This window comes from Limanda limanda, chromosome 17, assembly GCF_963576545.1.
Source record: "Limanda limanda chromosome 17, fLimLim1.1, whole genome shotgun sequence".
Lineage (NCBI taxonomy): Eukaryota > Metazoa > Chordata > Actinopteri > Pleuronectiformes > Pleuronectidae > Limanda > Limanda limanda.
Window position 1 is genome coordinate 1,576,529 of NC_083652.1, and position 24,252 is coordinate 1,600,780.

The 24,252-nt window shown below is 40.8% G+C and overlaps 2 protein-coding genes and 1 pseudogene across 2 annotated transcripts; all 3 read right to left on the bottom strand.

The window, feature by feature from the left end:
* Positions 1-707: 707 nt before the first annotated feature.
* On the bottom strand, positions 708-16,354 carry LOC133022833 (odorant receptor 131-2-like; annotated as a pseudogene).
* Positions 16,355-17,727: 1,373 nt separating this feature from the next.
* On the bottom strand, positions 17,728-20,434 carry LOC133022834 (odorant receptor 131-2-like). The gene is made up of 4 exons (XM_061089739.1): positions 20,334-20,434; positions 19,548-19,686; positions 18,809-19,234; positions 17,728-17,982 (listed from the first exon to the last, which is right to left on the bottom strand). The coding sequence occupies exons 1-4, from the start codon at positions 20,396-20,398 to the stop codon at positions 17,728-17,730; spliced, it is 885 nt and encodes a 294-aa protein (XP_060945722.1). The 5' UTR covers positions 20,399-20,434.
* A 2,294-nt stretch (positions 20,435-22,728) lies between these two features.
* On the bottom strand, positions 22,729-24,124 carry LOC133022835 (odorant receptor 131-2-like). The gene is made up of 2 exons (XM_061089740.1): positions 24,017-24,124; positions 22,729-23,532 (listed from the first exon to the last, which is right to left on the bottom strand). The coding sequence occupies exon 2, from the start codon at positions 23,491-23,493 to the stop codon at positions 22,729-22,731; it is 765 nt and encodes a 254-aa protein (XP_060945723.1). The 5' UTR covers positions 23,494-23,532; positions 24,017-24,124.
* Between the last annotated feature and the right edge of the window lie 128 nt (positions 24,125-24,252).

The following is a 24,252-nucleotide window of genomic DNA, read 5'->3' on the forward strand; positions in this document are numbered from 1 at the left end:
ACATTAACAAATGCCCTTCCCCCAGTGCACTTACCTATCCTGCTCCACCAGGACTCAAATAAGCCTGAGGGCAGATTGTTGGCTTTATATCAGGCAGTGAGCGGCTGTATCATGCAGAATGAGACATGACGTCATGATATTCACGTGTGTGAGTGAACATGGCTTGTTGACACTGTCAGTCAAAGTGGTTGGGCTTTAATTTGTCTTGTCATTGATTCTACAAGTCTCTGATCTTTTTTTATTTAGGATAGTACAACTTAATATTTGTTATACATGTTATTGATTAAAGAAACTGAATGGGTTCTGTCCGTTCACATATCAAATCCCTCCACCTCCTTGGTGCAGTAGCTAGAATGTCACTCAGAAGAGCTCGTACCTCCGAGGCCCTTTGTCCCAATCAAGCCACACCAAATGACTCACACGCATAGAGATCAGTTCTATAAATATGTGTGAGTTTCAAACATACAAATAAACAATCAAGAAACAGGCCGGGGCGAAAACATTACCTCCTTTGCAGAGGTAACAAAAATGTTTGAATTCATCATTCATTCATCATCATTTTGACCAGACATGCGCTTCCTGTATGTAGTTGGAAAAACTGAGTAGTGTGAGAAGCAGGTTAAATTTTCACAAGTGGAGCAGGATGTTTGATTGAAGCTTTTCAACAACGAGCCAGTCTCTGAATGGTTTGTTAGGTTGTCCTAACTTTAAACAAGATACCTCTTCAGATACCTCCTGAAAGTATTGTCTTGTATGCCATAGATGATTGGACTGATGGATCGTGGCAGGACCTGCACAATAATATAAAAAGCTTAGTCTGTATAAGTCTGAGGGAACCATTGCAATAACACATTTAATAACCGAGGGGCTACATATGTGGTCATACAAAGCAGCAGCTGAAATCCATGGAGGAGGATTGTGTTTGTGGCTTCCTTGGCGTTTTTGCTTGCTCTTTTTGCAGTGAACAGAATTCTGTAGTAAGTATAAAAGATAATGAGCCACACTAAGACTAGAAACACTGTGTATGTGATGCCCCTCTTCTTGGTAATGAGCGGACTTGGGAAGACAGTTTGCCGCAGACAGAATACTCTGGAGTGGAAGAAGTCCACTGGCTCTGTGGCCAAGGTGATGAAAAGATCAGGAAGGCAGTTGCAGCACGGAAGCCATCAAACATCACTGAGCTAGAGGCTTTTGCGCCTGAAAAATGGGCAAAGATTCTGATCGAGAGATGTAAGAAGCTATAGGTGTAAGAAGCTAATTTATAAAAACTAGAGGATGCGCCCCTACGACTGAAGCTGGGGGTTGAATAATACTGCACATGCACATGTGTTTAAAGAGTTAAATTTTTCATTTGAACTTCAAAGTTAAGTCAACTTCTGTTGTCAAAATAACTCAACTATGTAACAATAAATATATTTTGTTGTTTAATGAGGTTTTTTGTCATTTATTGTAATTATCTGTCATCCACATCACTATAATGTCTTTTGAGGTGAGGGGGTTGAATATTTCTGATTGCAGCTATATATATATATATATATATATATATATATATATATATATATATATATATATATTATATATATATATAGATGACAGATTGTGTCAATCAGGTATCTAAATGTCTAAATGTTGCATTTGTCTGAAAGAAAACATGGAAACAAAAATAAGCCAAAATATAAAACTTGACGAGTACATGAAAAACCTTGTTAGTAAATGAGGCGTCTCACCTTTAAAATACTAAATCATCTGAAACTGTTTCTGTAAATTAAAGTTGAGAAAGTTAATTTCTTTTGAACAGGAAGAAAAATATATTGCCTCTTCACCTCAGGATCAGGGCATCAGCCTGAAAGATACAGATTTGAGTGAATTAATTTGAAATATTACAGTTATTAATTAATATTGCAGTAATGAAATAAAATTAACATTAAGTGTACTCGTTTAACAATTTTCACTGTGTTCTCTTTGTCTTTTACACTTTTCTATTAAAAACAAGATGATTGAGAATTAATAATTCATTATAATATATAAACAAGGTCTTTTTAAACAGCATCTGCATAAACATTTACTTTCAGTAATTTCTACTTTTTCCAATAGATTTCATCCGAGGTATGAGGAGTCTGAGGAGACTCGGTCGTGATCAGTCGTGATCAGTTTTGCAGGATATACAATATACTGCAAAAGAATAGGACAGATTCAACGTTAAACTAAATGAAATACACCAGTAAAACCACAAACTAGCCTGTGTAAGCACGTCTTTAGAAAAAGGACAGCATACAGGACAGTTCACAGCTTTCAGAGGAACATGAAAAAGGAATAACATGAAATTATTGTTTCATTAATTAAATACATCAACTTCTACTGTGCTACTTTCAAGTGTCATGTCCCATATTATGTGATATTCAGATTACAACACTGATTTATTGTCCCTCACTGAGAGGTGGCTGCATCCGGATGAATATGTCAGCCTAAATGAATCTACTTTCACAAACCTAGTCCTAAAGACCGATAAAAATATTACTGTTGGTGACTTTAATATTCATGTTGACAATAATAAAGATATTCACACCCACATTCATACAGTTCATCTAATTATAGCACTTTGTTATTCTATGGGGGGCCATCTAGGGCTCAGCATCTTGGCCAAGGACACTTCAGCATGCAGATGGCTCATACTGGGGATCGAACCAGGGACCTTCAGGTTGGAGGACGACCACTCCACCCCTCAGCCACAGCCAACCATACGGTGTCAAAATGTAACATTTAACAGTACTTCCGTGCCATCCAATTCTATCAGACCATTATTCAATAACCTTCAATTTTTCATTATCTGAATATATGCCACTTATAAAAAACTCATTTTCTAAATTTCAACCTGATAGTGCTGTAGCTCAATTTAAGGAAATAATTCCGATTACATTTACAGGACTACTTGACATATAGTATTGAAGTTATAGTTCAAAATGTTTACCCTCATTAATGCTGCTAATGACTTTAATCCCGATGATGTTTTCCTACGATTGACATCTATTGCACTTCTGTCCGTCCTGGGAGAGGGATCCCTCACATGTGGCTCTCTCTGAGGTTTCTACGTATATTTACCCTGTTAAAAGGATTTTTAATAGTTTTTCCTTACTCTTTCTGAGGGATAAGGGCAGAGGATGTCACACCATGTTAAAGCCCTATGAGACAAATTGTGAACTTGTGAATAAGGGCTATACCAAGAACAGAAATCTCTGAAACCGCTGAGATCCTACCCATTATTTAGACAGATTCTTTCTGATCACCCATGATCAGTTTGCCAAAATAATCTCAGGTTCTAAACCAACAACTTGTATCTTAGATCCCATTCCTACAAAATTACATAAAGAAATTCTGCCCCTAATTGATAGTTCGTTACTTAACACAATTAATCTGTCATTATCATCAGGATATGTACCACAGTCCTTTAAAATAGCGGTAATCAAACCTCTTCTCAAAAAACCCACCCTAGACCCAGAGATTTTAGCCAATTATAAACCAAAATCTAATCTCCACTGCTTATTGAGCTGAAGAGTGACAGTAGACTAAAGCATCTGTTTACCACCTCCCCTCTTTCGTCATTCTGGGTAGAAATGATGCCAGAATACCCTCAGCTTTGCGACCTTACCTTAAAAATGATCCTCCTCTTCGCGTCGACTTATTTGTGCGAGGCAGGCTTTTCAAGACTGACTGCGCTCAAAACTAAATATCGCAACCGCGCACAGATTGAGGATGATCTGAGGATATGTCTGTCAATCATTGCCCCAAGATTTTAGGACCTTTGCAAGGCAAAGCAGGCTCATATCTCACATTGACAGACCTGCAAGATTTTTTTTAAAGATCACAAGAGGCCCATCATAATAACAGTATCCTAATGATAGCAATAATAACACTTAAGTAATAAGTATTATGATAATAATAGTAATTGGTCGATTATCATTAATAATAACAATAATAATAATAAATAGTAAAATAGTAATAATAATTGTCTTTATGGGCCTAACAATAACAATAGCCTAACCTTGACTTGTCAAACTTTCTCCAGTAAACTTTCTGTCTTCACAACTTTGTTTCCACAGGAACAACCTCTGGGATCTGCTGACATTTAACCCTCTGTGTGCTGCAGGAGCCTCCTTCTCATCAGAGCTCGTTAGGCCCTCACGGTTAAGGTCATGCACACTGGGGCAGCTCGTTAAGCAGACACACACACACATCATCAAACGGATTTATCAGATGTGTCTTCTGAGAGAGTTCCTCATCATCATCATTAAAGTGGAGCTGTTTCTTATCTGTGATCATGAGGATGATCATTTACCTAAATAGCTTTTGTAATAAATAGATAAACAAGTTGCTCAGTGGAGAGGAGCCCATTCAGGGACATTAACGAGGCAAGGGCGCTGTTGTTTCTCACTCGTCTGACTCGCTGCAAAAACATATCACAGACACTTTCGAACAGGTCAGAGTTTGTGTGTGATGATTAAAAAAGTTGTTTCCATAATTTCTGACTCCACAACAAAGTATTTGCATCTTTGAAACATTTACAGCTAATTTAAATTCCTTTCTTTCGTTCTCAGTTTTTCAAACTAAAACTTGTTTTTTTTCATTTAAAATAAAATGATTAGTTAGTGAAACATTATCCAGCAACATTTTTACAAACCATGTCAGTAATGTTTTAAGACAAAGGTTATAAGAAATAATGATCCAAACACCTGGGTTCAATATTATCTGCCATTTTGAAGTGGTTAGTATAATAATAATTATAGATGATTTATAGTCCTTTTTTAATCTTCAGAATCATCAGAAATGTAAACAGAAATTTGATCATCACTTCCGGTAAAATCCTGCTGTTACTTTGTGTTGTTTGTTTAGAAAAGGACCTGTCGGAAACCAACATGTCTCGGGTCACAGTCTGTGGAGAACATGTCTTTAAGGTCATCGTCAGTAACGACGCTCGGTATCTGGAAGCAGGAAGTGATCCCCACGGAGCTGCTCTTCAAACACCAGGATCCCAGAGGAACCAATCAAAGCGCTTTACAGTACAGTTTTTTACATTCACCCAAAATGGGAGTGGTAACAACATTTCATTTGACCAACTCCTTTCCCCCCCCCCCCAACTTCTTTTTTTAATCGCTAGTCTACTGGTGATAAAAAAAAAGGGATTAATACATCATATTTAACAAACCGTACAAAACAGATCAAGTAAAAATAGGGAACTAACAAAAACAGATGGGGGGTTCTTGACTGACAACGGAAAACCGCTGCTCATGGTTTTCTTTTTATGTTTATATCTAATATCTAATTGATTACATCAAGTTCACAAAGCGACCAACACGTCTATGGTCCTGTTTTATCTGATGATGTACGATTATCTGATTGTTGGATGACACATGGAAACTGTAAGTTAGCACATATATGCATTTAAATCAACGCTATGCAACTTTATCTACCTGAAACCAGCAGCTTGGTTAAAGTGAGTCTGATGTGTGAGTGTGAACAAGGAGAAAGTTTCCTCCTTCACTCCCTGAACGTCTGTTCTCTGTAACTCTGGTGAGTGGGTTCCATCTCCTGTGAGAGGAACTGACTGAGAGTCACAGCTTCAACTGTCACAATCAGCTGCAGTTGAAGAGTGAAGCTGAACTGTGGATCAGTTCAAAACACTCAGAAGTTATTAAAAAACAGAGTTTATCTCCAATATTCAACAGGAAACTGTTAAACATGAAGAAGTGTTGATAATATTCATCTATTTTAACAAACATTTATTTTGAATCGTAGATTGTTGTCCCTGTTTTCTTTTGAAGGCACTGAGTGTACAATTTTTTTTTTTTTGCCATTTATACCAGAAAAGTGAATCCTAATCACAAGCTGTCAGATAAATGTCGTCCTCATCAACGTGAAGATCAGCAGATCTATGATTAGAAGAGATTTCTGATTCCTGCTCTAAATGATCTCTCCAGGATGTGCCCAGACACGTCAGTACCATCATCCACATGGACGCACATATATATACATATATATACACGTATGTTCACCTGGTCTAGTTTCACTTCATGATACGATCATCAGTCACTTTATCTACTTTACCTTCACTTCACCAAATCTGTCTCGATGCTTCATTTATTGGTCACTAATGAGGAAACACTGCTGCAGTTTAAACTGTCCATCTTCATACTCAAGATGGCGCTGCTGATGGCTGCCACGGTGTGTCGCTCTCTCGTACTTTTCATGTTTTTGTTTATTTGTACGGTCTCCAGCACTTGCTCTACGATTACTTTTTCCAGAGAAGAACTCATGAACAACCGACGTTCCATTCCACAAACCCTTTCACCGGACTTTACAGACCCAGTCACTTTTTTGGAGATTTTGGTCGGAGGAGCAGCCGCTCTCTGTGGAGCTTGGAGGAGACGCAGGTGAGGGAAGCGCGCTGAAGCGCTTGTTAGACTGCGAAAGCGGGGGTTCCGAAACTCCGATCCCGGCGTTACACCTGGCAAATGTCCGCTCTCTGCCCAACAAAATGGACAAACTGCTGCTCCTAAAGAAGATAAACAGGGATTTATCAGGATCTTCTGCCCTGTGCTTCACTGAAACCTGGCTTGGTGAGTCCATCCCTGACAGCATCCTTCATCTGCTGGGCTTCCAACTCCACCGCGCGGACCGCGTTACGGAATTAACGGGGAAAACTAGGGGAGGAGGAATCTGCTTTTATATCAACACAAGTTGGTGTACAGATGCCACAGTGCTATGGTTGTATGCACTCCTCAGCTGGAATCCATCTCCATTAACTGCAAACCATTTTATTCACCGCGGGAGTTTTCCTCCTTTATTCTGGTCGGTGTCTATATTCCACCTCAAGCCTGCGTTAGCGAGGCACAGCGGAACCTGGCTGACCAGATAACCAGCACGGAGCCAAAATGCCCGGACTCTATTCTGATTATCCTTGGGGATTTCAACCAAGCACATCTCAGCCGTGAACTTCCAAAATACAGGCAGCACATTAAGTGTCCCACCAGGGACAAAAACCTACTGGACCATTGCTACACAACATTAAAGAATGCATATCGCTCTGTTTCCCGTGTAGCTTTGGGACTCACCGATCACTGCCTGCTTCATCTCCTCCCAAGCTACAGGCAGAAACTAAAATCTACAAAGCCTGTGGTGAAAACTGTGAGGAAATGGACCAACGAGTCAAAGCTGGAGCTACAGGCCTGCTTTGACTGCACTGACTGGAGTGTTTTTGAGGCTGCATCTACATCACAGGACATACTCACTGACACTGTGACATCATATATCAGTTTTTGTGAAGGCATGTGTGTACCCACCAAAACGTACTGCATATTTAATAACAATAAACCGTGGTTCACAGCAAAGCTCAAGCGGCTTCGTCAAGCCAAAGAGGAGGCCTTCAGGAGTGGGGACAGGATCCTGTACAACCAGGCCAGAAACACACTGACTAAGGAGATCAGAGGAGCCAAGAGAAGGTACTCTGAAAAGCTGAAAAAACGGTTTTCAGCTAACGACCCTGCATCAGTGTGGAGAGGCCTGCAGGACATCACCAACTACAGGAAAACCTCCCCCCAGCCCATGGAGAACCCCAAACTGGCTGAGGATCTGAATGTATTTTACTGCAGGTTTGATGACCCCTGTTATCACCTCCCCCCTCCCCCTGACTCCCCATCGGCACTGACGGTCGTTGAAGAGGATGTGTACCAGCTCTTTCAGAGACAAAAAACAAGGAAAGCATCAGGCCCAGACGGTGTGTCACCCTCCTGTCTGAAAGCCTGTGCAGATCAGCTGGCCCCCATCTTCACACAGATCTTCAACAGATCTCTGGAGCTGTGTGAAGTCCCCTCCTGTTTCAAACGCTCCACCATCATCCCAGTCCCTAAGAAACATTGCATCTCTGGACTGAATGACTACAGGCCCGTCGCCCTGACGTCTGTGGTCATGAAATCCTTTGAAAGACTGATGTTGACCCATCTGAAGGGCATCACAGGCCCCCTGCTGGTCCCCCTGAAGTTTGCTTACCAGGGAAACAGGCTAGTGGATGATGCTGTCAACATGGGGCTGCTCTTCATCCTGCAAAACCTCAACTCCCCAGGGACCTATGCAAGGATGCTGTTTGTGGACTTCAGCTCGGCGTTTAACACCATCATCCCAGAAGTCCTCCTCACCAAACTCATCCAGCTCACTGCCTGTCTCCACCCGTCAGTGGATCAAAAACTTCCTGACAGACAGGAAGCAGCAGGTGAGGCTGGGTAAAATAACATCCAGCACCCGGTCAGTCAGCACTGGTGCACCTCAGGGATGTGTGCTCTCCCCACTGCTCTTCTGTCTTGTTAAAGCGTGATCTTTTATTCTTTAAGAGAAGACGAGCCAAACTCGGTTTGTTCAATCAAGAATTTATTTAGAAAGCAATGAACAGGTTACAGCAAAGCAATGGGCTTCCAGTACATTAGTTGTATCAGAGCGCCCTGAACATCCAGCGTCTGTCTATTTTATAACAGTAGTTCTTCGTTCCTCCTCCTCGGAAGTGCGCACACGTAGGCCATCCTCCTAGCATTTGGTATACGGAGGTGAAAAGGGAGCCACTCCCAATGACGCTATAGTTGCTAGGCAACCTGTTTACTTCATAAAAGTCCTTGAACCAGCAGATGCAATGTCGGCCAAAGGTGTTTACAATTGGAGAAAAGATTATTATGTTTTCTGCTTCATCAAAACAATCCTGACTGTGTAAACATTCGGATCCTCGAAACCAAAGCAACATACAAAATTAAGTCAACAACGTCACTCTGTCTGACCTCCTATCAAGACAGCTGTGAGACAGACTGACCATCAATATGGCGCACACATTTATAGCTAGTTTCAAGATTGAACATTCTGAGAAGAAAAAAGGTTATTGCTAAATCATTTGTATGAAGGCCTAATATCTAACTAAAAATACTTCTATCTTTATTTGGTAAGAGTACAAATATAATTTGAAATGATGCTATCTTTATTTGTTTAGAATTCTGTCAGATACAGAGAGAAACTAAAATTTGAAATCCCTAACACTCTCTACACGAACGACTGCACCTCAGGAGACCCATCTGGGCGGCTGTGGCTGAGGGGTAGAGTGGTCGTCCTCCAACCTGAAGGTCGGCGGTTCGATCCCCAGTCTGAACCATCTGCATGCCGAAGTGTCCTTGGGCAAGATGCTGAACCCTCAATAGCCCCCCCATAGAATAACAAAGTGCTGCAAGTAGATGCACTGTATGAATGTGTGTGTGAATGGGTGAATGTGAAACTGTACTGTAAAGCGCTTTGAGTGGTCTTCATCAGACTAGAAAAGCGCTATATAAATACAAATCCATTTACCATCTGTTAAAATCCTTAAATTTGCAGACGACACTTCAGTCATCGGCCTCATCAGGGATAATGATGAGTCTGCATACAGGCAGGAAGTTGAACAGCTGGCCCTGTGGTGCGGTCGAAACAACCTAGCGCTGAACACGCTCAAAACCGTGGAGATGACAGTGGACTTCAGGAGGAGCCCCCCAGCACTGCACCCCCTCACCATACTCAACAGTACTGTGTTGGCTGTGGAATCGTTCAGGTTTCTGGGATCCACAATCTCCCGGGACCTGAAGCCGTCTCACTTCTGAATAGCCAACCCACTGTGGCACTGTGCAATAACCCTGGATCTTTATAATAACCACTGTACAGTTACTTTTACTAATACAGTTATTATATTATATATAATATATATTATAATTTTGTTTATTGTATTTCATCCTCACTGTATAACCGTAATATACATACCGTTTAATAATTATCCCTGCACTTCTTTTCTTAGACTGTCGCACTGTCTGTATTTTGTATTGTTTTTGTGACTGTTTGTATTGTACTGTTTTGTTTTGTGATGTGTATTCTGTGTAGGCTGTGAGAGCCACTTTACCGAGTCAAATTCCATGTTTGTGCAAACTTAGTTGGCCAATAAACCTGATTCTGATTCTAAACATGTATTTCAGGGGTAAATCATTATTTAGCCTCAATGTTCTTGGGACCAACTGAAAAGTTAAATATTTGAAAACAAAGTTAAAAACGTCTGAATTGCTCTTCTCTAGTTTATATGTGGAATAAGGTTCATCTATGAATATTAGAGATGAGCCGGATACTCGGCTGAAACGAATATCCGGTACGGATAAAGCACTTTTGCCGAGTACGATTATTATACGAGTAATCGGAGTCATTATCTGTGCTCGGACTGAATGAAAATCCTCACACAGCGTCACACACGGCTCTGCTCACTCACTCACAGAACAGCTCTCTGTCTCTCAGTCACTCAGGTTCACTGCGTATCGGGACTGTTCCATAGGCTCAGTCAAGGAAGCAGAAATGATTCGTTCATTTCCCGACTGGGTCTTCGGGTACGAGTCTTTGGAAAAATTTTCACGAGACCTGCATTGGCTCAGTAGAGGAGCGCTGGAGATGCGAGGGACGTTCACTGTCTCCCGGAGAAATGAACACTCTGTGTTTTTAGTATGGAAAGACGTGAATTTTATTTGTTCACGGGTCATGGTGACTGGTTTTGTTGTTTTCACTTTACATTTACACTTACTTTACAGTAAAGTAAACCTCTATTAAATACAGTACAACATGACAGTTTGTATGGTTTGAAATTGTCATTTATTATCACACTGGCATTTAACTATCACGGCAAACAATTACACTGCACTAAACTTTAAGTGTTAATGTAAGGTGAAAATAGCAAGGCCAGTCTGTGTGACTTGTGAACGAATGTGGATCGCGTCTTTCTGTGCTGGGGACACAGAGTGTTCGTTTCTCCGGGAGACAGTGAACGTCCCTCGCATCTCACTCACACACACACACACACACACACACACACACACACACACACACACACACACACACACACACACACACACACCTGGTGTGGAAATAAATTTAAAAAAAATAAAAAATAAAAAAATCATAAAAAAATTTCAAAGTTAAAAAAGAAAGTTATGTTGAACCAGCCCACTTCCGGGTTAAATCACACCCACTTCCGGGTTAGGCCCCGCCCACTCCGAGTACGGATACGGATACGGATAATTCATATGGTTAACAGATACAGATACAGATAATGCTGTACTCGCTCATCCCTAATGAATATATAGATATTCTCCCAACTGTCATGTTGCACATTTGCCAGTAGATGGAGCCAAACAACAAGAATTTAAATTACCCTGCCGGCATTATCTCCTTCTCTTGGAATGGTTTCAGTTTTGAATTTTTTGAAAAGAGGTCGAGATTTTACATGTTTGAGTAAAATATACAGTATGAAAAGTTGAGCTGATCCATCAGTTTTTTGCCAAAGTAAGACATAAAAAATGTTGAATGTCAAAAAATCAACTCAGCTAAATTTAAGGAAATAATTCCAATTACATTTAAACCAGTATTATCCGTCAATATAAAAACAAATTCTTTAAAAACCCAAGCTCCATTGAGATTGACCACCTCTTCGATAGCTCTGCAGACTCATTACGATTAACATTAGACTCAATAGCGCCTCTAAAAAAGAAACATGTCATACATACGTAAATTTTCTCCGTGGTATAATTCCAAGACACATGAGTTAAAACAAGTATCAAGAAAACTAGAAAGGAAGTGGCGCTCCAACAACAGTGTTGAAAAAGTTAAAGCATATAAAAAGGCTCTCCACAAAGCAAGAGCTGCCTACTATTCAAAACTAATACAAGAGAATAAAAACATCCCCAGGTTTCTCTTCAGCACTGTAGCCAGGCTGACAGAGAGTCCCAGCTCCACCGAACCCAGTATTCCTCGATCCCTAAATAGCAATATCTTTATGATCTTTTCTAATGAAAAAATTCAAACTCTTAGAAATAAAATCAACCTCAATTGGCATTAATACCCTACCAACAACAGATATCTCAGAAACGGCTGAGAATCCTACCCATTATAGACAGGTTCTCTCTGAACCTATCTGATTGCTTCCAATTCGTGCAAATTAATGATGAGTCATCTGTGCGCACCGAAGTTACCCATAGTGTTCCACAGGGCTCTGTGCTCGGCCCAATTTTATTCTCATTGTATATCCTTCCACAAGGAAACATAATCCGGACACAATGCTATGGACATAAAAAGCTGGATGACCCACAATTTTCTTTTATTTAACTCAGATAAAACAGAGGTTATTATACTTGGCCCTAAACACCTTAGAGATACATTATCTAATGATATAGCTGCGCTAGACGACATTGCCCTTGCTTCCAATGAAACAGTCAGGAACTTGGGATTGATCTTCGATCCTGATTTGTCCTTTAATTCACACTTAAAACGTGTCCTGACAAGAACCAAGAAAAGAGAGCACATTTCTCCAGTAATAGCATAGTACACTGGCTTTAAATTGCTAATAGAATTAAAAATTCTCCTCCTCACCTTCAAGGCCCTTAATAATATAGCGCCATTTTACTGTAAAGAGCTGTTAGTAGCATATCAACCCACTAGAGCAGAGGTCTTCAACAGGGGGTCCGCGGAGGTACTACAGGGGGGTCGCAAAATCTTGGTTGATTAGACAATTTTTAAAAAACAAAATAATTTTTTTTTTTTTTTTTTCACGAATTTAAATGTCTTTCAATACACATTAACATGCATCCAACATATTGTGAGGCTGATTTGACCCTCTGCCTGACAACCTCCATCCATTCAAAATAAGTTGTGTGCTACCCATCAGGGTCCGACATCTCACTAATGTGGGAGTATGTGTGCCATCCACAGATAGCTTGAGGATTCACTGTCTCTTCTACATGTATGTTTAAAATAAAAACATGAATCTGTGAATTACTTTAATAGCTCAGTGTTGTATGCAAGATGTACAGTGGGTACGGAAAGTATTCAGACCCCTTTAAATATTTCACTCTGTTTCATTGCAGCAATTTGCAAAAATCAAAAAAGTTCATTTTATTTCTCATTAATGTACACTCAGCACCCCATCTTGACAGAAAAAAAACAGAAATGTAGACATTTTTGCAAATTTATTAAAAAAGAAAAATGAAAAATCACATGGTCATAAGTATTCAGACCCTTTGCTGTGACACTCATATTTAACTCACATGCTGTCCATTTCTTCTGATCCTCCTTGAGATGGTTCTACTCCTTCATTGGAGTCCAGCTGTGTTTAATTAAACTGATTTTACTTGATTAGGAAAGGCACACACCTGTCTATGTAAGACCTTAGAGCTCACAGTGCATGTCAGAGCAAATGAGAATCATGAGGTTGAAGGAACTGCCCAAGGAGCTCAGAGACAGAATTGTGACAAGGCACAGATCTGCAGCACTCAAGGTTCCAAGCACAGTGGCCTCCATAATCCTTAAATGGAAGAAGTATTGGACGACCAGAACTCTTCCTAGACCTGGCCGTCCAGCCAAACTGAGCAATCATGGGAGAAGAGCCTTGGTGAGAGACGTAAAGAAGAACCCAAAGATCACTGTGGCTGAGCTCCAGATATGCAGTAGGGATATGGGAGAAAGTTCTTCAAAGTCAACTATCACTGCAGCCCTCCACCAGTCGGGGCTTTATGGCAGAGTGGCCCAACGGAAGCCTCTCCTCAGTGCAAGACATATTAGAGCTTGCATAGAGTTTGCCAAAAAACACATGAAGGATTCCCAGACTATGAGAAATAAGATTCTCTGGTCTGATGAGACCAAGATTGAACTTGTTGGCGTTAATTCTAAGCGGTATGTGTGGAGAAAACCAGGCACTGCACATCTCCCCAATACAATCCCAACAGTGAAACATGGTGGTGGCAGCATCATGCTATGCGGGTGTTTTTCAGCTGCAGGGACAGGACGACTGGTTGCAATTGAAGGAAAGATGAATGCGGCCAAGTACAGAGATATCCTGGAAGAAAACCTCTTCCAGAGTGCTCTGGACCTCAGACTGGGCCGAAGGTTCACCTTCCAACAAGACAATGACCCTAAGCACACAGCTAAAATAACAAAAGAGTGGCTTCGGAACAACTCTGTGACCATTCTTGACTGGCCCAGCCAGAGCCCTGACCTAAACCCAATTGAGCATCTCTGGAGAGACCTGAAAATGGCTGTCCACCAACGTTCACCATCCAACCTGATAGAACTGGAGAGGATCTGCAAGGAAGAATGACAGAGGATCCCCAAATGCAGGTGTGAAAAACTTGTTGCATCATTCCCAAGAAGACTCATGGCTGTACTAGCTTAAAAGGATGCTTCTACTCAATACTGAGCAAAGGGTCTGAATACTTATGACAATGTGATCTTTCAGTTTTTCTTTTTTAATACATTTGGAAAAATTTCTACTTTTCTGTTTTTTTCTGTCAAGATGGGGTGCTGAGTGTACATTGACGAGAAATAAAATGAACTTTGTTTCATTGCAGCCATTTGCTAAAATCAAAAGAGTGAAAAATCTGAATACTTTCCGTACCCACTGTATGTTTATGAATGGCAGTGGCATGGCCACCCTGTACCTTGCACATGTTTAAATTAAAAACATGAATATATGAACCCGTGTAATATTTGAATAGCTAAGTATTGACTGCACAATATCAGGGTAGTTATGTTTATACATGGCACTAGGCCCAGTTTAATATAAAACACAATTTTATACAATATATATAGTAGGGGGTCCCTGCTCCATCTCTCCACCTGTTTGGGGGTCCTTGTAGAATAATCTCTCACTTTCAGTTAAGGTAAGACACTATCTGTACGTTTAAGAGTAGGCTTAAAACCTTCCTTTTTGATAAGGTTTATAGTTAGAGCTGGTCCAAGCTTGTCTTAGACCTGCTCTTAGTTATGCTGCTATAGGTCTAGAGCATAGGTCACTAACTGGCGGACCTCGGTCCCAGTCTGGACCCAGAAGCCGTCCCGTACGGACCCGAACCTACAGCCAAAACAAAAGGTTATGATTTAAAACCTGACGGGGCGCTTCTATTTGTAACCGGCGCAGTTTTGTAGTCTTTACAGTCATGGTTTAGCAGATGAGGAAACACACAGACCAATTGCATGCGAGTTAAGGCATCCCATGTGATACTAATCAGCCAATCAAGTCTGTGCATCCCAGGCGGTCAACAGTGCGACTTTACAGTGCAGACAGATCAGAGAGTCAGAGGCAAGTTACACATGAAAAGACCGGAGAAAGAAAAATAAAGATAGCGATACAGGTAGAGAAAACAAAGGGAGAGTTACAGACGGCTGAGCCGGAGAAAGTTGAGAAACAGAAGAGTGAGACGGAGAAAGTTGAGAAAAAGGAGGGTGATGGAGAAAGGGAGAGAAACAGATGAAAAAAGTCGGGGAGTGGGATATATGAGGGGAAGAAAGTGAATCTGAAACTACGAAACAGAAAAAGGGAAATTCAAGCTTTTGTTCCCTCTATTTTATTTTTCTGAAGTTAAGCCCTTTATTTGAACATGCACAGTTTTAACATTTTATTTATTTTCTCTTATTTTGAAATGCAGCCCTACTTTTATTGAGTTAATGAGAGAACATTATACATATCTGCAATCATTCATATATGTTCGGTTCTATGTTACGTGAGCAAGCTAGTATTTCTCCTCAGGTACTTAATCACACCATGTTAAAGCCCTATGAGACAAATTGTGATTTGTGAATATGGGCTATACAAATCAAATTTGATTGATAGATTGATATTTGGAGGAGCAGGGGGTGGAGCCTTACTGAGAGCTTGACGGCACACCCACCAACACCTGCCACCTGCACCCATTAGACGGTATTAGCTGTCAATCATACTGTGGTATCAAACCTGGACTTCGTCAGAAGTTCAAAGAAATCGACGAAATGAAAATTGAGCTGATGTCAGTCTCAACGTGCATTGAAAATGTATATTTTTATCTTAAACGCAAATATTACTCTTGGGTTGCACATAAAAAGACTTCTCTATATCACTGGTAGCATATGTTAGCATATGAATCTACACTAAATTTTTCTAAATCTGTAAGTTTTTTTTTTCGTGGTTCATGTTTTTTCGTGGTTCATGTGTAATCTGTGTCACGTGACCTGAAAAACGGAAGTGACATTTGTTTGTACTCCGGCTTGAACAAACTCAGTATTTCACCTGAGCCACCACTCTCTGAGCCTTGTGGTGCGGTGTGTTGTACGCGTATGACCAGTAACAGACCACAGGCCTCGAGTCCACGGACCGGGTGGTGGAGATGATCATGATGTCAGTTAGGGCAGGGATGATGGAGACGCCCCAGATGAGAGCGATCAGAGCGTACACGCGTTGCACCGTGCACATCTGGACGTGGCGAAGAGGTCCACAAAGGGCGATGTAACGCTCGACCGCCATGTAAGTTACCAGCAAGACAGAGACGGACGGATACCAAAGCTCAATTACGCACACGCTGTGCTTCTGTTTGCTTTAGAGAGGTTTTTTAGCTATTTAAAATTAAAAATGTATTCGTTAATTTAAAAAAAATCCACCGATGTCACTAAAGATATGATGTCGGAAATGGCAACAGAGTTTTTAGTGCTGTTGTGGCGATCTCAGGGTATTCTGCCGTGACTTTTTTTCGGAACACAGGCAGAGTTGTTTTCTCGAACATACTTTTTAAGGGCGCCGTCATTTCAATTTCCAGCAGCTGATCTTCTTCTTGCACAGACATGCTGGATTCACCTGGTTTGTTGACAAATGGGTCCGACAAATAGCGTGTGGGTTTGTGTTCAGCGAAAAAGTCACGTGACCGAGACAAGCGTCTTGACATGCGTAAAGCATGAGTCATAACGGAGAGAATCCGGTCATTTTTCAAAATAAAACACAAAATGTAAGTTGTTTATTCTTTCTGTGCGGCCCGGTACCAAATGACCCACGGCCCAGTACCGGCCCATGGAACGGGGGTTGGGGACCACTGCCCTAAAAAGTACCTCAAATGATACTTAAAGGACCCATCGTATGCCCATTTTACCACAGTTGATATGGTTCTTGGGGTCTTAATGAAATGTCTGTAACATATTTTGATCAAAATACCACTAGGATCATTTAAAACACCACCCTTTTTACCCTGTCTAAAACAGCCCTCATCTCTTTTATTTATTCGTCTAATGTGTCATGGTGTGTGTTCTGGTCTTTTGAATTAGTTTTATATTATTGTAGTGGTTGAACTCATGTCTCATTTTCCTTTGCAAATTTTATTTTTGTATTCAAAGATAGATATATTCATATATTCTAAAACATGGGATTAGAGGAGAGGAAATCCATTTACAGAAATTCATTCTTTTTGAAGGTCGTGTGACCGTTCCCTCAGACTCGAAAATATTAAATTTACCATCAAGTCAGAAAAAAGATGGAAACAGCAAATTTCTTTTGTCATTTTTGTTTAAAAGTGACTGAAATGATCCTTCAATAAAAAAAGTACTGGTTTCTAACTCTGGGACAACACATGTGATTGTGGAGGTTTAAGCATATCAAATGTGGAGAAGTTATACCTATGAGTTTAAAACACAGTTATCATCATGCTCTGTTTAAGATCTGGAGCTCATACGTCCACTCGAGACTCAAGTGTTGATCTTTGGATATGAACGAGATTATAAATATCTGTTGGACTCAGGAAACAAGTTCATATTTCAACAGTAACCATGAGTTCATTATGTTTCTGTGCAGGAGGGATTCAAACCACAGTCAGAGACAGAGCCGTCAGTCAAACTCAGATTTGTCTGATGTGGTTATTTGACCTTAACGTTGACCTTCTGCACCAGGGGCCTGACCCTGACGATACTGCCTCGACAAGCCAGGGCCCGGGTCCAGTACTTCCTGAACAGCTCGTCCCTGAAACCGTAGATGATGGGGCTCAGGAAGCGAGGGATGATGTACACGAGCAGGAAGAAGATGTAACGAATCTCCAGGCTGAGCCGAGGGAAGAGGGAGATGAGCGCCGCCTGCAGGGAGGGAACCACGAAGGCGAGCATGCACAGCAGCAGCTGAGAGAAACAGAGATGAAGGACATGTCTTTACAGTTTTATAATAAAGAGCAAACTTATGTGAGGTTGCTAAGGACTTTCAGCTCAGATTTGTTTTTCATGTGCACAAGACCTGTGATACTTTTCTATTAACTGAGATAAAATGTGTATATGGATTCTAATGCAGTTTGACTAAGAGATACTGAACCTTTCAATGTGTTTTTGAGCTGTAAAATAACTTTTATACTTATTACCAAATTTGTAAGAAATCAACATTTGTTAGTTGAAAATGGCTCATATTGTTTCAACCTGTCCTGCAGGATCAATATTATGTAGAGTCGAAGGTTTGGGATGTTTCAGGCCATTTATTAATTTGTCTCCCAGACACCTGACAGAGGAACCGAACTTCGCCCGCCTGTATTCACAATCTCTCTCTTTCTGTAACTAGAGCTTGTGATGATTGGAACGTAGACAGACCAGGCTGAGCTCCTTCTTCAGACAACAGTCCAGTTCATTTGTGATTGTTAAGATCGTATATAATTTGGGTATACATGTTGTTAGGGGTTCATATTTAGGGCAGCAGAGGGCTGCAGCGTTTCCTCTCAGAGTTCAAACACATGCAGGCTGGGTTGATTGGAGAAATTGGTAAATGTATGTTGATGTGAATGTGAGTGGTTGTTTGTATCTGTTGACCCTTGCGACCCGTGTCCTCGTCCTCTCGCCCAGTCTCAGCTGATCGGCTCTAGCCTCCCCCGGTGCAGATGATGGATGGATGGGTTTATGGTTGGGTTAGGGGAGTTAGCCCAGGGCAACATAACATCTAAAACCACCACTTTGTGACACCCACCTGGACCCCGTGGAGCAGCACGGTGTTCCTGGCTCTCGTCACCGAGGCCAGGCCCGTGGAGGCCGCTCTGGCCGTCAGCATGATCTTACAGTAGGTGAAGAGCAGCGTCAGAGCCACGCACGACAGGTACGTCCCGTCAAACACGCAGTTCTTGTAGTAGATGGAGCGGTCGCGGAAAAGAAGGGAGTGGTCGCAGAAAACGGTGGTTTGGAAGAAACTGGGGGGCTCCTTGACGAGGGTGACGAGGAGGTCGGTGACAGGCGGGGTGGCGGTGAGGACGAAGATGACGCAGATGAGTAGGAGGGTGCGAGGCACGGTGCACATGTGGCTGTAGTGCAGAGGGAAGCAGATGGATATGTATCGCTCCACCGCCATGCCAGCCAGGATTAGAGGGGTGAAGCGGGTGGTGAGGACCGCTGTCATGATCTGGGGGGGGGGGGGAGTCAGAGGAGTCAGGTTAGTTTGCAACAGGAAAGGCCAAGCAAGGAATTGTCTGGGGCCCCCAGCTGAAAGGGGCCCCTGGAAATTGATGTGCCACAGGCCCCTTTTATTTTATATATTCTTAAGTTTGACTTTAATCTTGAAATTTTCTATTTTCAACAACTCTGAACTTAAATTTCAAAACTTAAATCCTCAGAATTCTCATCATCCTTCACGTTTCAGGGATTCCATCCCCAGAACGCTTGCAGCTGGTGTTTTTCGGACTCCTGCATGTGAACGAGGTACGATGTGGACTCACCAGGAGGCAGCAGACAGAGGCGTGGATCTTCCTGAAGATGTAACTGGCTACGTACAGAGCTGTGACCAGGGTCAGTTGCAGAGCGTCGTTTATCACCATGCAGATGAACATGATGTATCGAGGGTTCTCATAGAAGAGGCTGCAGTCAGAGAGGCAGAACTTTATGATTACACTTCACAGAGTGAAAATTATGATCATTGTATATTAGCATATTGTTAATATTTAACATTATACTCTTAATGAATCAATTCATTGTTTGGTGCAGTCAAACTGTTTCAACTTTATATGTTTTTATCTTGACATTCCAAAATAAAACACAATTATTTACTGAATCATGCACCAAATCCTCACAATTGGTTAATTCTGTGCCTGAGAAAATTACTGAAATGATCAATAACTTTTCAAAATTCTGTCAAATAATCTTCTGTGGAAGAAATAATGGTTTCAGCTGCATTTTACAGGGCCCTGAACAAAGTGGACTCATGTTAAAGGAAATTATTTCGACCTTCATCACTGAGCTTATGTTTTTTTATTTTGAAATTTGATTACTTTGCTCAATTGATTATGTATTTGTTGTGTGTGACAGGTCAACTTATATTTCTATTGTACATTACACGAGTATCATGCTCCTCCAAAAAACTAATAAATCAATGACAGGAACTGTTCAATTACAGTAAAACACACATTACTTCACAGTGCTGTGTGTTTGCAGTCTCTGTGTTTAGATGCAGCATTGTTAAATTTGTTCAGAGACTTAATCTGAAGCGTGTTGTGTGTTCAGTGCACCTGTGTCGGAGGAAGGTGTGCACCATGCTGCTGTTGATGACAGTGAGGGTCAGCCACACCAACATGGCCACTATGTTTTTGGTCAGAGCATTAGAGAAGCTGTCTTTCGGTACAGCCACAGCGCCCCCTGTCAGTGTGAAGCTGCTGTTACTCAGCAGGGGGCCCAGAGGGATGGAGGAGGTGAAATTGAGCATCATTGACTCTGACTCCTCGTCACAATCTGAAGAAGCAGAAAATCACAATGTTTTACAGACAAATACAAACAGTTGTATTCATGCAGCGTTTTATGGTTGAATTCTGCAGCAAGTAATTTTAATGATCACAAATTTCAATATTAGAAAATTCACTACAAGGCACATTTTCTGAAATGTATCCACACGTGATAATATTTGAGTTAGCAACTTTTCGGCGAAATCATGCAGGTACATTGTATTTTATAATTCTGACACAAAATCCATGCAAGGCTTTATGAAAGACTGTCAGGTTGAAATTATAAGAAATAAGGTAAATGTAAATATTGTAATGATTTATATACAATAAACACAAATAATCTGTAAATATCTACAACCATTCACAAGTGTTCAGGATAGCATGATTCAGTGTTTTAAAATCTGCAGAAAGATCAGAGACAAATCATTTGTTAACTTAACAAACAACCTTTCAAAGCAGTGTAGTAAATTTGACTCTCAAACAGACAAACGCACACAGATGCTGATTTCCTGAATTCCGTTGCTCCTTTGTCAGGCACAGATGAAATGATTATAAAACATATTTGATTCATTGTAATAAATAGATAGAAAACAATGTTAATAGCTTAGATACCTAATAGCTTACAACAAGTTTACAGTATAAATGTATTCATACACATTGTACGACATATTTAAAGACTTACTTCACTCAGCATCCCATAAATATTCAGTGCACTGTCTGTAATGAAACGATAAAACAAATTTGAGCAGAGAAAACTTGAGACATCTACAATTATCTTATTTACATTGTGGACACAAACTTACACATCCACCAAAACAAATGCGTGAAGCCCAACACAACATAAAGAAATGATAACAGTGAGGATGATGATATTTCATTCACAGTGAGGAAACTTCACTCTCTGTGAGTCACTGACTGTTATTGACTCCTCCAACAGCCTGAGCCCTTGTTTATAGGGTCTGGGGTATTTATATGTGTGTGTGTGTGTGTGTGTGTGTGTGTGTGTGTGTGTGTGTGTGTGTGTGTGTGTGTGTGTGTGTGTGTGTGTGTGTGTGTGTGTGAGTGTGTGTGTATTGAGCAGGTCGTCATAGGGATAGGTTAAAGGTCATGATGACAGACAGATAGATAGATAGATAGATAGATAGATAGATAGATAGATAGATAGATAGATAGATAGATAGATAGATAGATAGATAGATAGATAGATAGATAGATAGATAGATAGATAGATAGATAGATAGATAGATAGATAGATAGATAGATAGATACACACACATGCAGAGACTTCTTTTAACTTAACTACAATTATAGACAGGGTTAACATTTCAGGGGCTATGGGGGGTAACCCCCTAATTAATTATTAAATACTCCTATAAGAAATACAAATCTACATTTAGAAGACTAAGGCGACTATTTACTCATCAAATTTACCTGTTAGTGCGGACACCCCTAAAGTATACTGTACCTTTGACCTAACCGTGATGTCCTCTGTACGTCCGTTCGGTTTGCAGTGGAGCGTGTGCAGGTAACAACGTCACCACAGCTGGTTAGTGTGGTTAGTTAACTATTTCACCAAACTGTTTATGATAAAAGTCAGGTTCTGCACAAAACTGTGTCTGATAACTTTTGTTTAAATTTAGTTTAAGTTACAGTTTGGCTAACGTTAGCCTCACATAAGCTAAGTAGCTGTCCTCGATTTGACCTTTCTTTACTAATATAAACGGAGGATGTAATAAATCGGAAATAATAATCTTGTGTGTATTTGTGATGTATTCTCTCCTTGTTGACATGGTTTAAACTAAAGAGGAGAGATCAGGACGTCAACACATTTGCTGTTAAAAACAAAAAACCTGTCACAATGTGGCAGAAGGCTAATGTATCCAGGTCACAAAAGGTTTCATTCGACTGTGTTTGGTTTTGCTCTGATTATTGTGGAAACCACCAGAATCCAGTCGCCCTGATAACCAGTATTTCCTGTCATTAAACTTCTTGAAGGAGGTATAAATTTGGAGGCGGGGACTCAGGCCTTTCAGTCTGACCTTGTTTTGCTATATTGTAAATATCAACATCGTTGTTAATTTTAATTTTTTTATGAAGCCATTAAAAACCAGAGGGTATGATTCAACAGTGTGGACATTTTTATTCAGTCTGACAAAATTCCCTTTTTATTGCTATATATTCAGTGTTAGTGCTGTGGTGTCACTTTCTTCAGCTTCTCCCGGCACCTGTTGCTCAAAAGGTACATCTTGAAGTACTTCCTGAACTTTTTGTCTCTCACGCCGTAAATGATTGGGCTCAGGAAACGCGGCAGGATGTAGACGATGAGATAGTTTGCAAATCTGATCTCCCGGATTTGACCGGGGAAGATGAGATTCAGAAGAAGCTGCACACTGGGGGAAATGTAGGAGAGCAGGCACATGGACAGCTGGAGGCCGTGGAGCAGGATGGTGTTCCTGGCTCTCTGCGCCGACATCTTCTCTGTGGCCACGGCTCTCGCTGCAAAAAGTATTCGGAAGTAGGTGAAGATAAGAGTCAGAAACACAAGGGAGAAATAGATGATGTCAAACGCATGTCTTTTATGCACAAGGATCGGGTCTTTGAACAGGTTCTGGCGTAAACACGACACCGACCCATGAAAGAAGCTCAGGGATTCAGTGGCCAGAATCACAAACAGATCTGTGATATCTGGAGCCGCGCACAGAAACCAAATCACCCCGATGACCATGTACGTTCTTCTCACTGTGCAGATTTGCGAGTGGCGCAAAGGTTTGCAAATGGCAATGTAGCGCTCAATGGCCATGCTAGCTAAGTTGACCGGGGTGCTCCTGGTGGTGAAAACGGCCAGCAGCAAGAGGAGGCAGCATAAAGAGACGTTGATCTTGTAGAAGATGTAACTTGAAACAAAAAGTGTGACGGTGACGGTCAGCTGGATGGCGTCGTTTATCACCATGTGGATGAAGAGGATATAACGAGGGTCTTCGTAAAAGGTCTGGAGGAAGACAAGTGAAGAGGGAGGGGGGTGAAATGTGTCGGGAACAGCAACAGCTCTTCGTGTAAATGAAATAATTCTAATACAACAATATCAAATATGAATTGAACATAGTGCACAAATGCCTGCAACTAACATTTATTTTCAACAACAGTTACTCTGCCAGTGATATATTGATCAAACAATTTTTAATCTTTTAAAAAGTACAGAAAAGGGAAAATACTGAAGTAATATATGTTATATTTATAAAGGTTTATAAAGTGATTAGTTCATTTACAGAAGATTAATTTCCAATGCTTTCAACACTCAGTTAAAGGTTTATGTTACTTATTAAACAAACATATTAAAATATTTAGTGTTTCATGCTCCTAACATGTGAGGATTTGATGTTTTTGTCTGTTGTACATCTCAAAGACAGACGTTTAGATTGAAGAATAGAAAATCCCTTTGAGTTTGTTCTATTGTATGAATGCTGTTGTTTTACCTGGTGTCTGAAAAACGTGGAAACCAAGGTGCTGTGGATGTAACTGAGGATGAGCCACAACAGAACAACAATCAGGTTCTTCACAAACGCTGTGGTAAAGGTGTTTCTGATGAGTGTGAACTGATTCAGCTGCAGAGGGCGCCAAGTAGCAGAGACAGAAAAGTCTTTTAGAAACACAGAATCATCAAACTGCAGATCCTAATCCTTCTCTGTGGTTCTATCAGCTGACCTGCTTT

Coding starts and splice junctions, on each gene's coding strand:
- LOC133022834 (XM_061089739.1), bottom strand. CDS start 20,398: ATGTTGGTGTGGCTGACCCTCACTGTCATCAACAGCAGCATGGTGCAC. Junction 19,687..20,333: donor CACACCTTCCTCCGACACAG/GTGCACTGAACA, acceptor CTCTGACTGCAG/CCTCTTCTATGAGAACCCTC. Junction 19,235..19,547: donor CCTCTGTCTGCTGCCTCCTG/GTGAGTCCACAT, acceptor CCCCCCCCCCAG/ATCATGACAGCGGTCCTCAC.
- LOC133022835 (XM_061089740.1), bottom strand. CDS start 23,493: ATGGTGATAAACGACGCCATCCAGCTGACCGTCACCGTCACACTTTTT.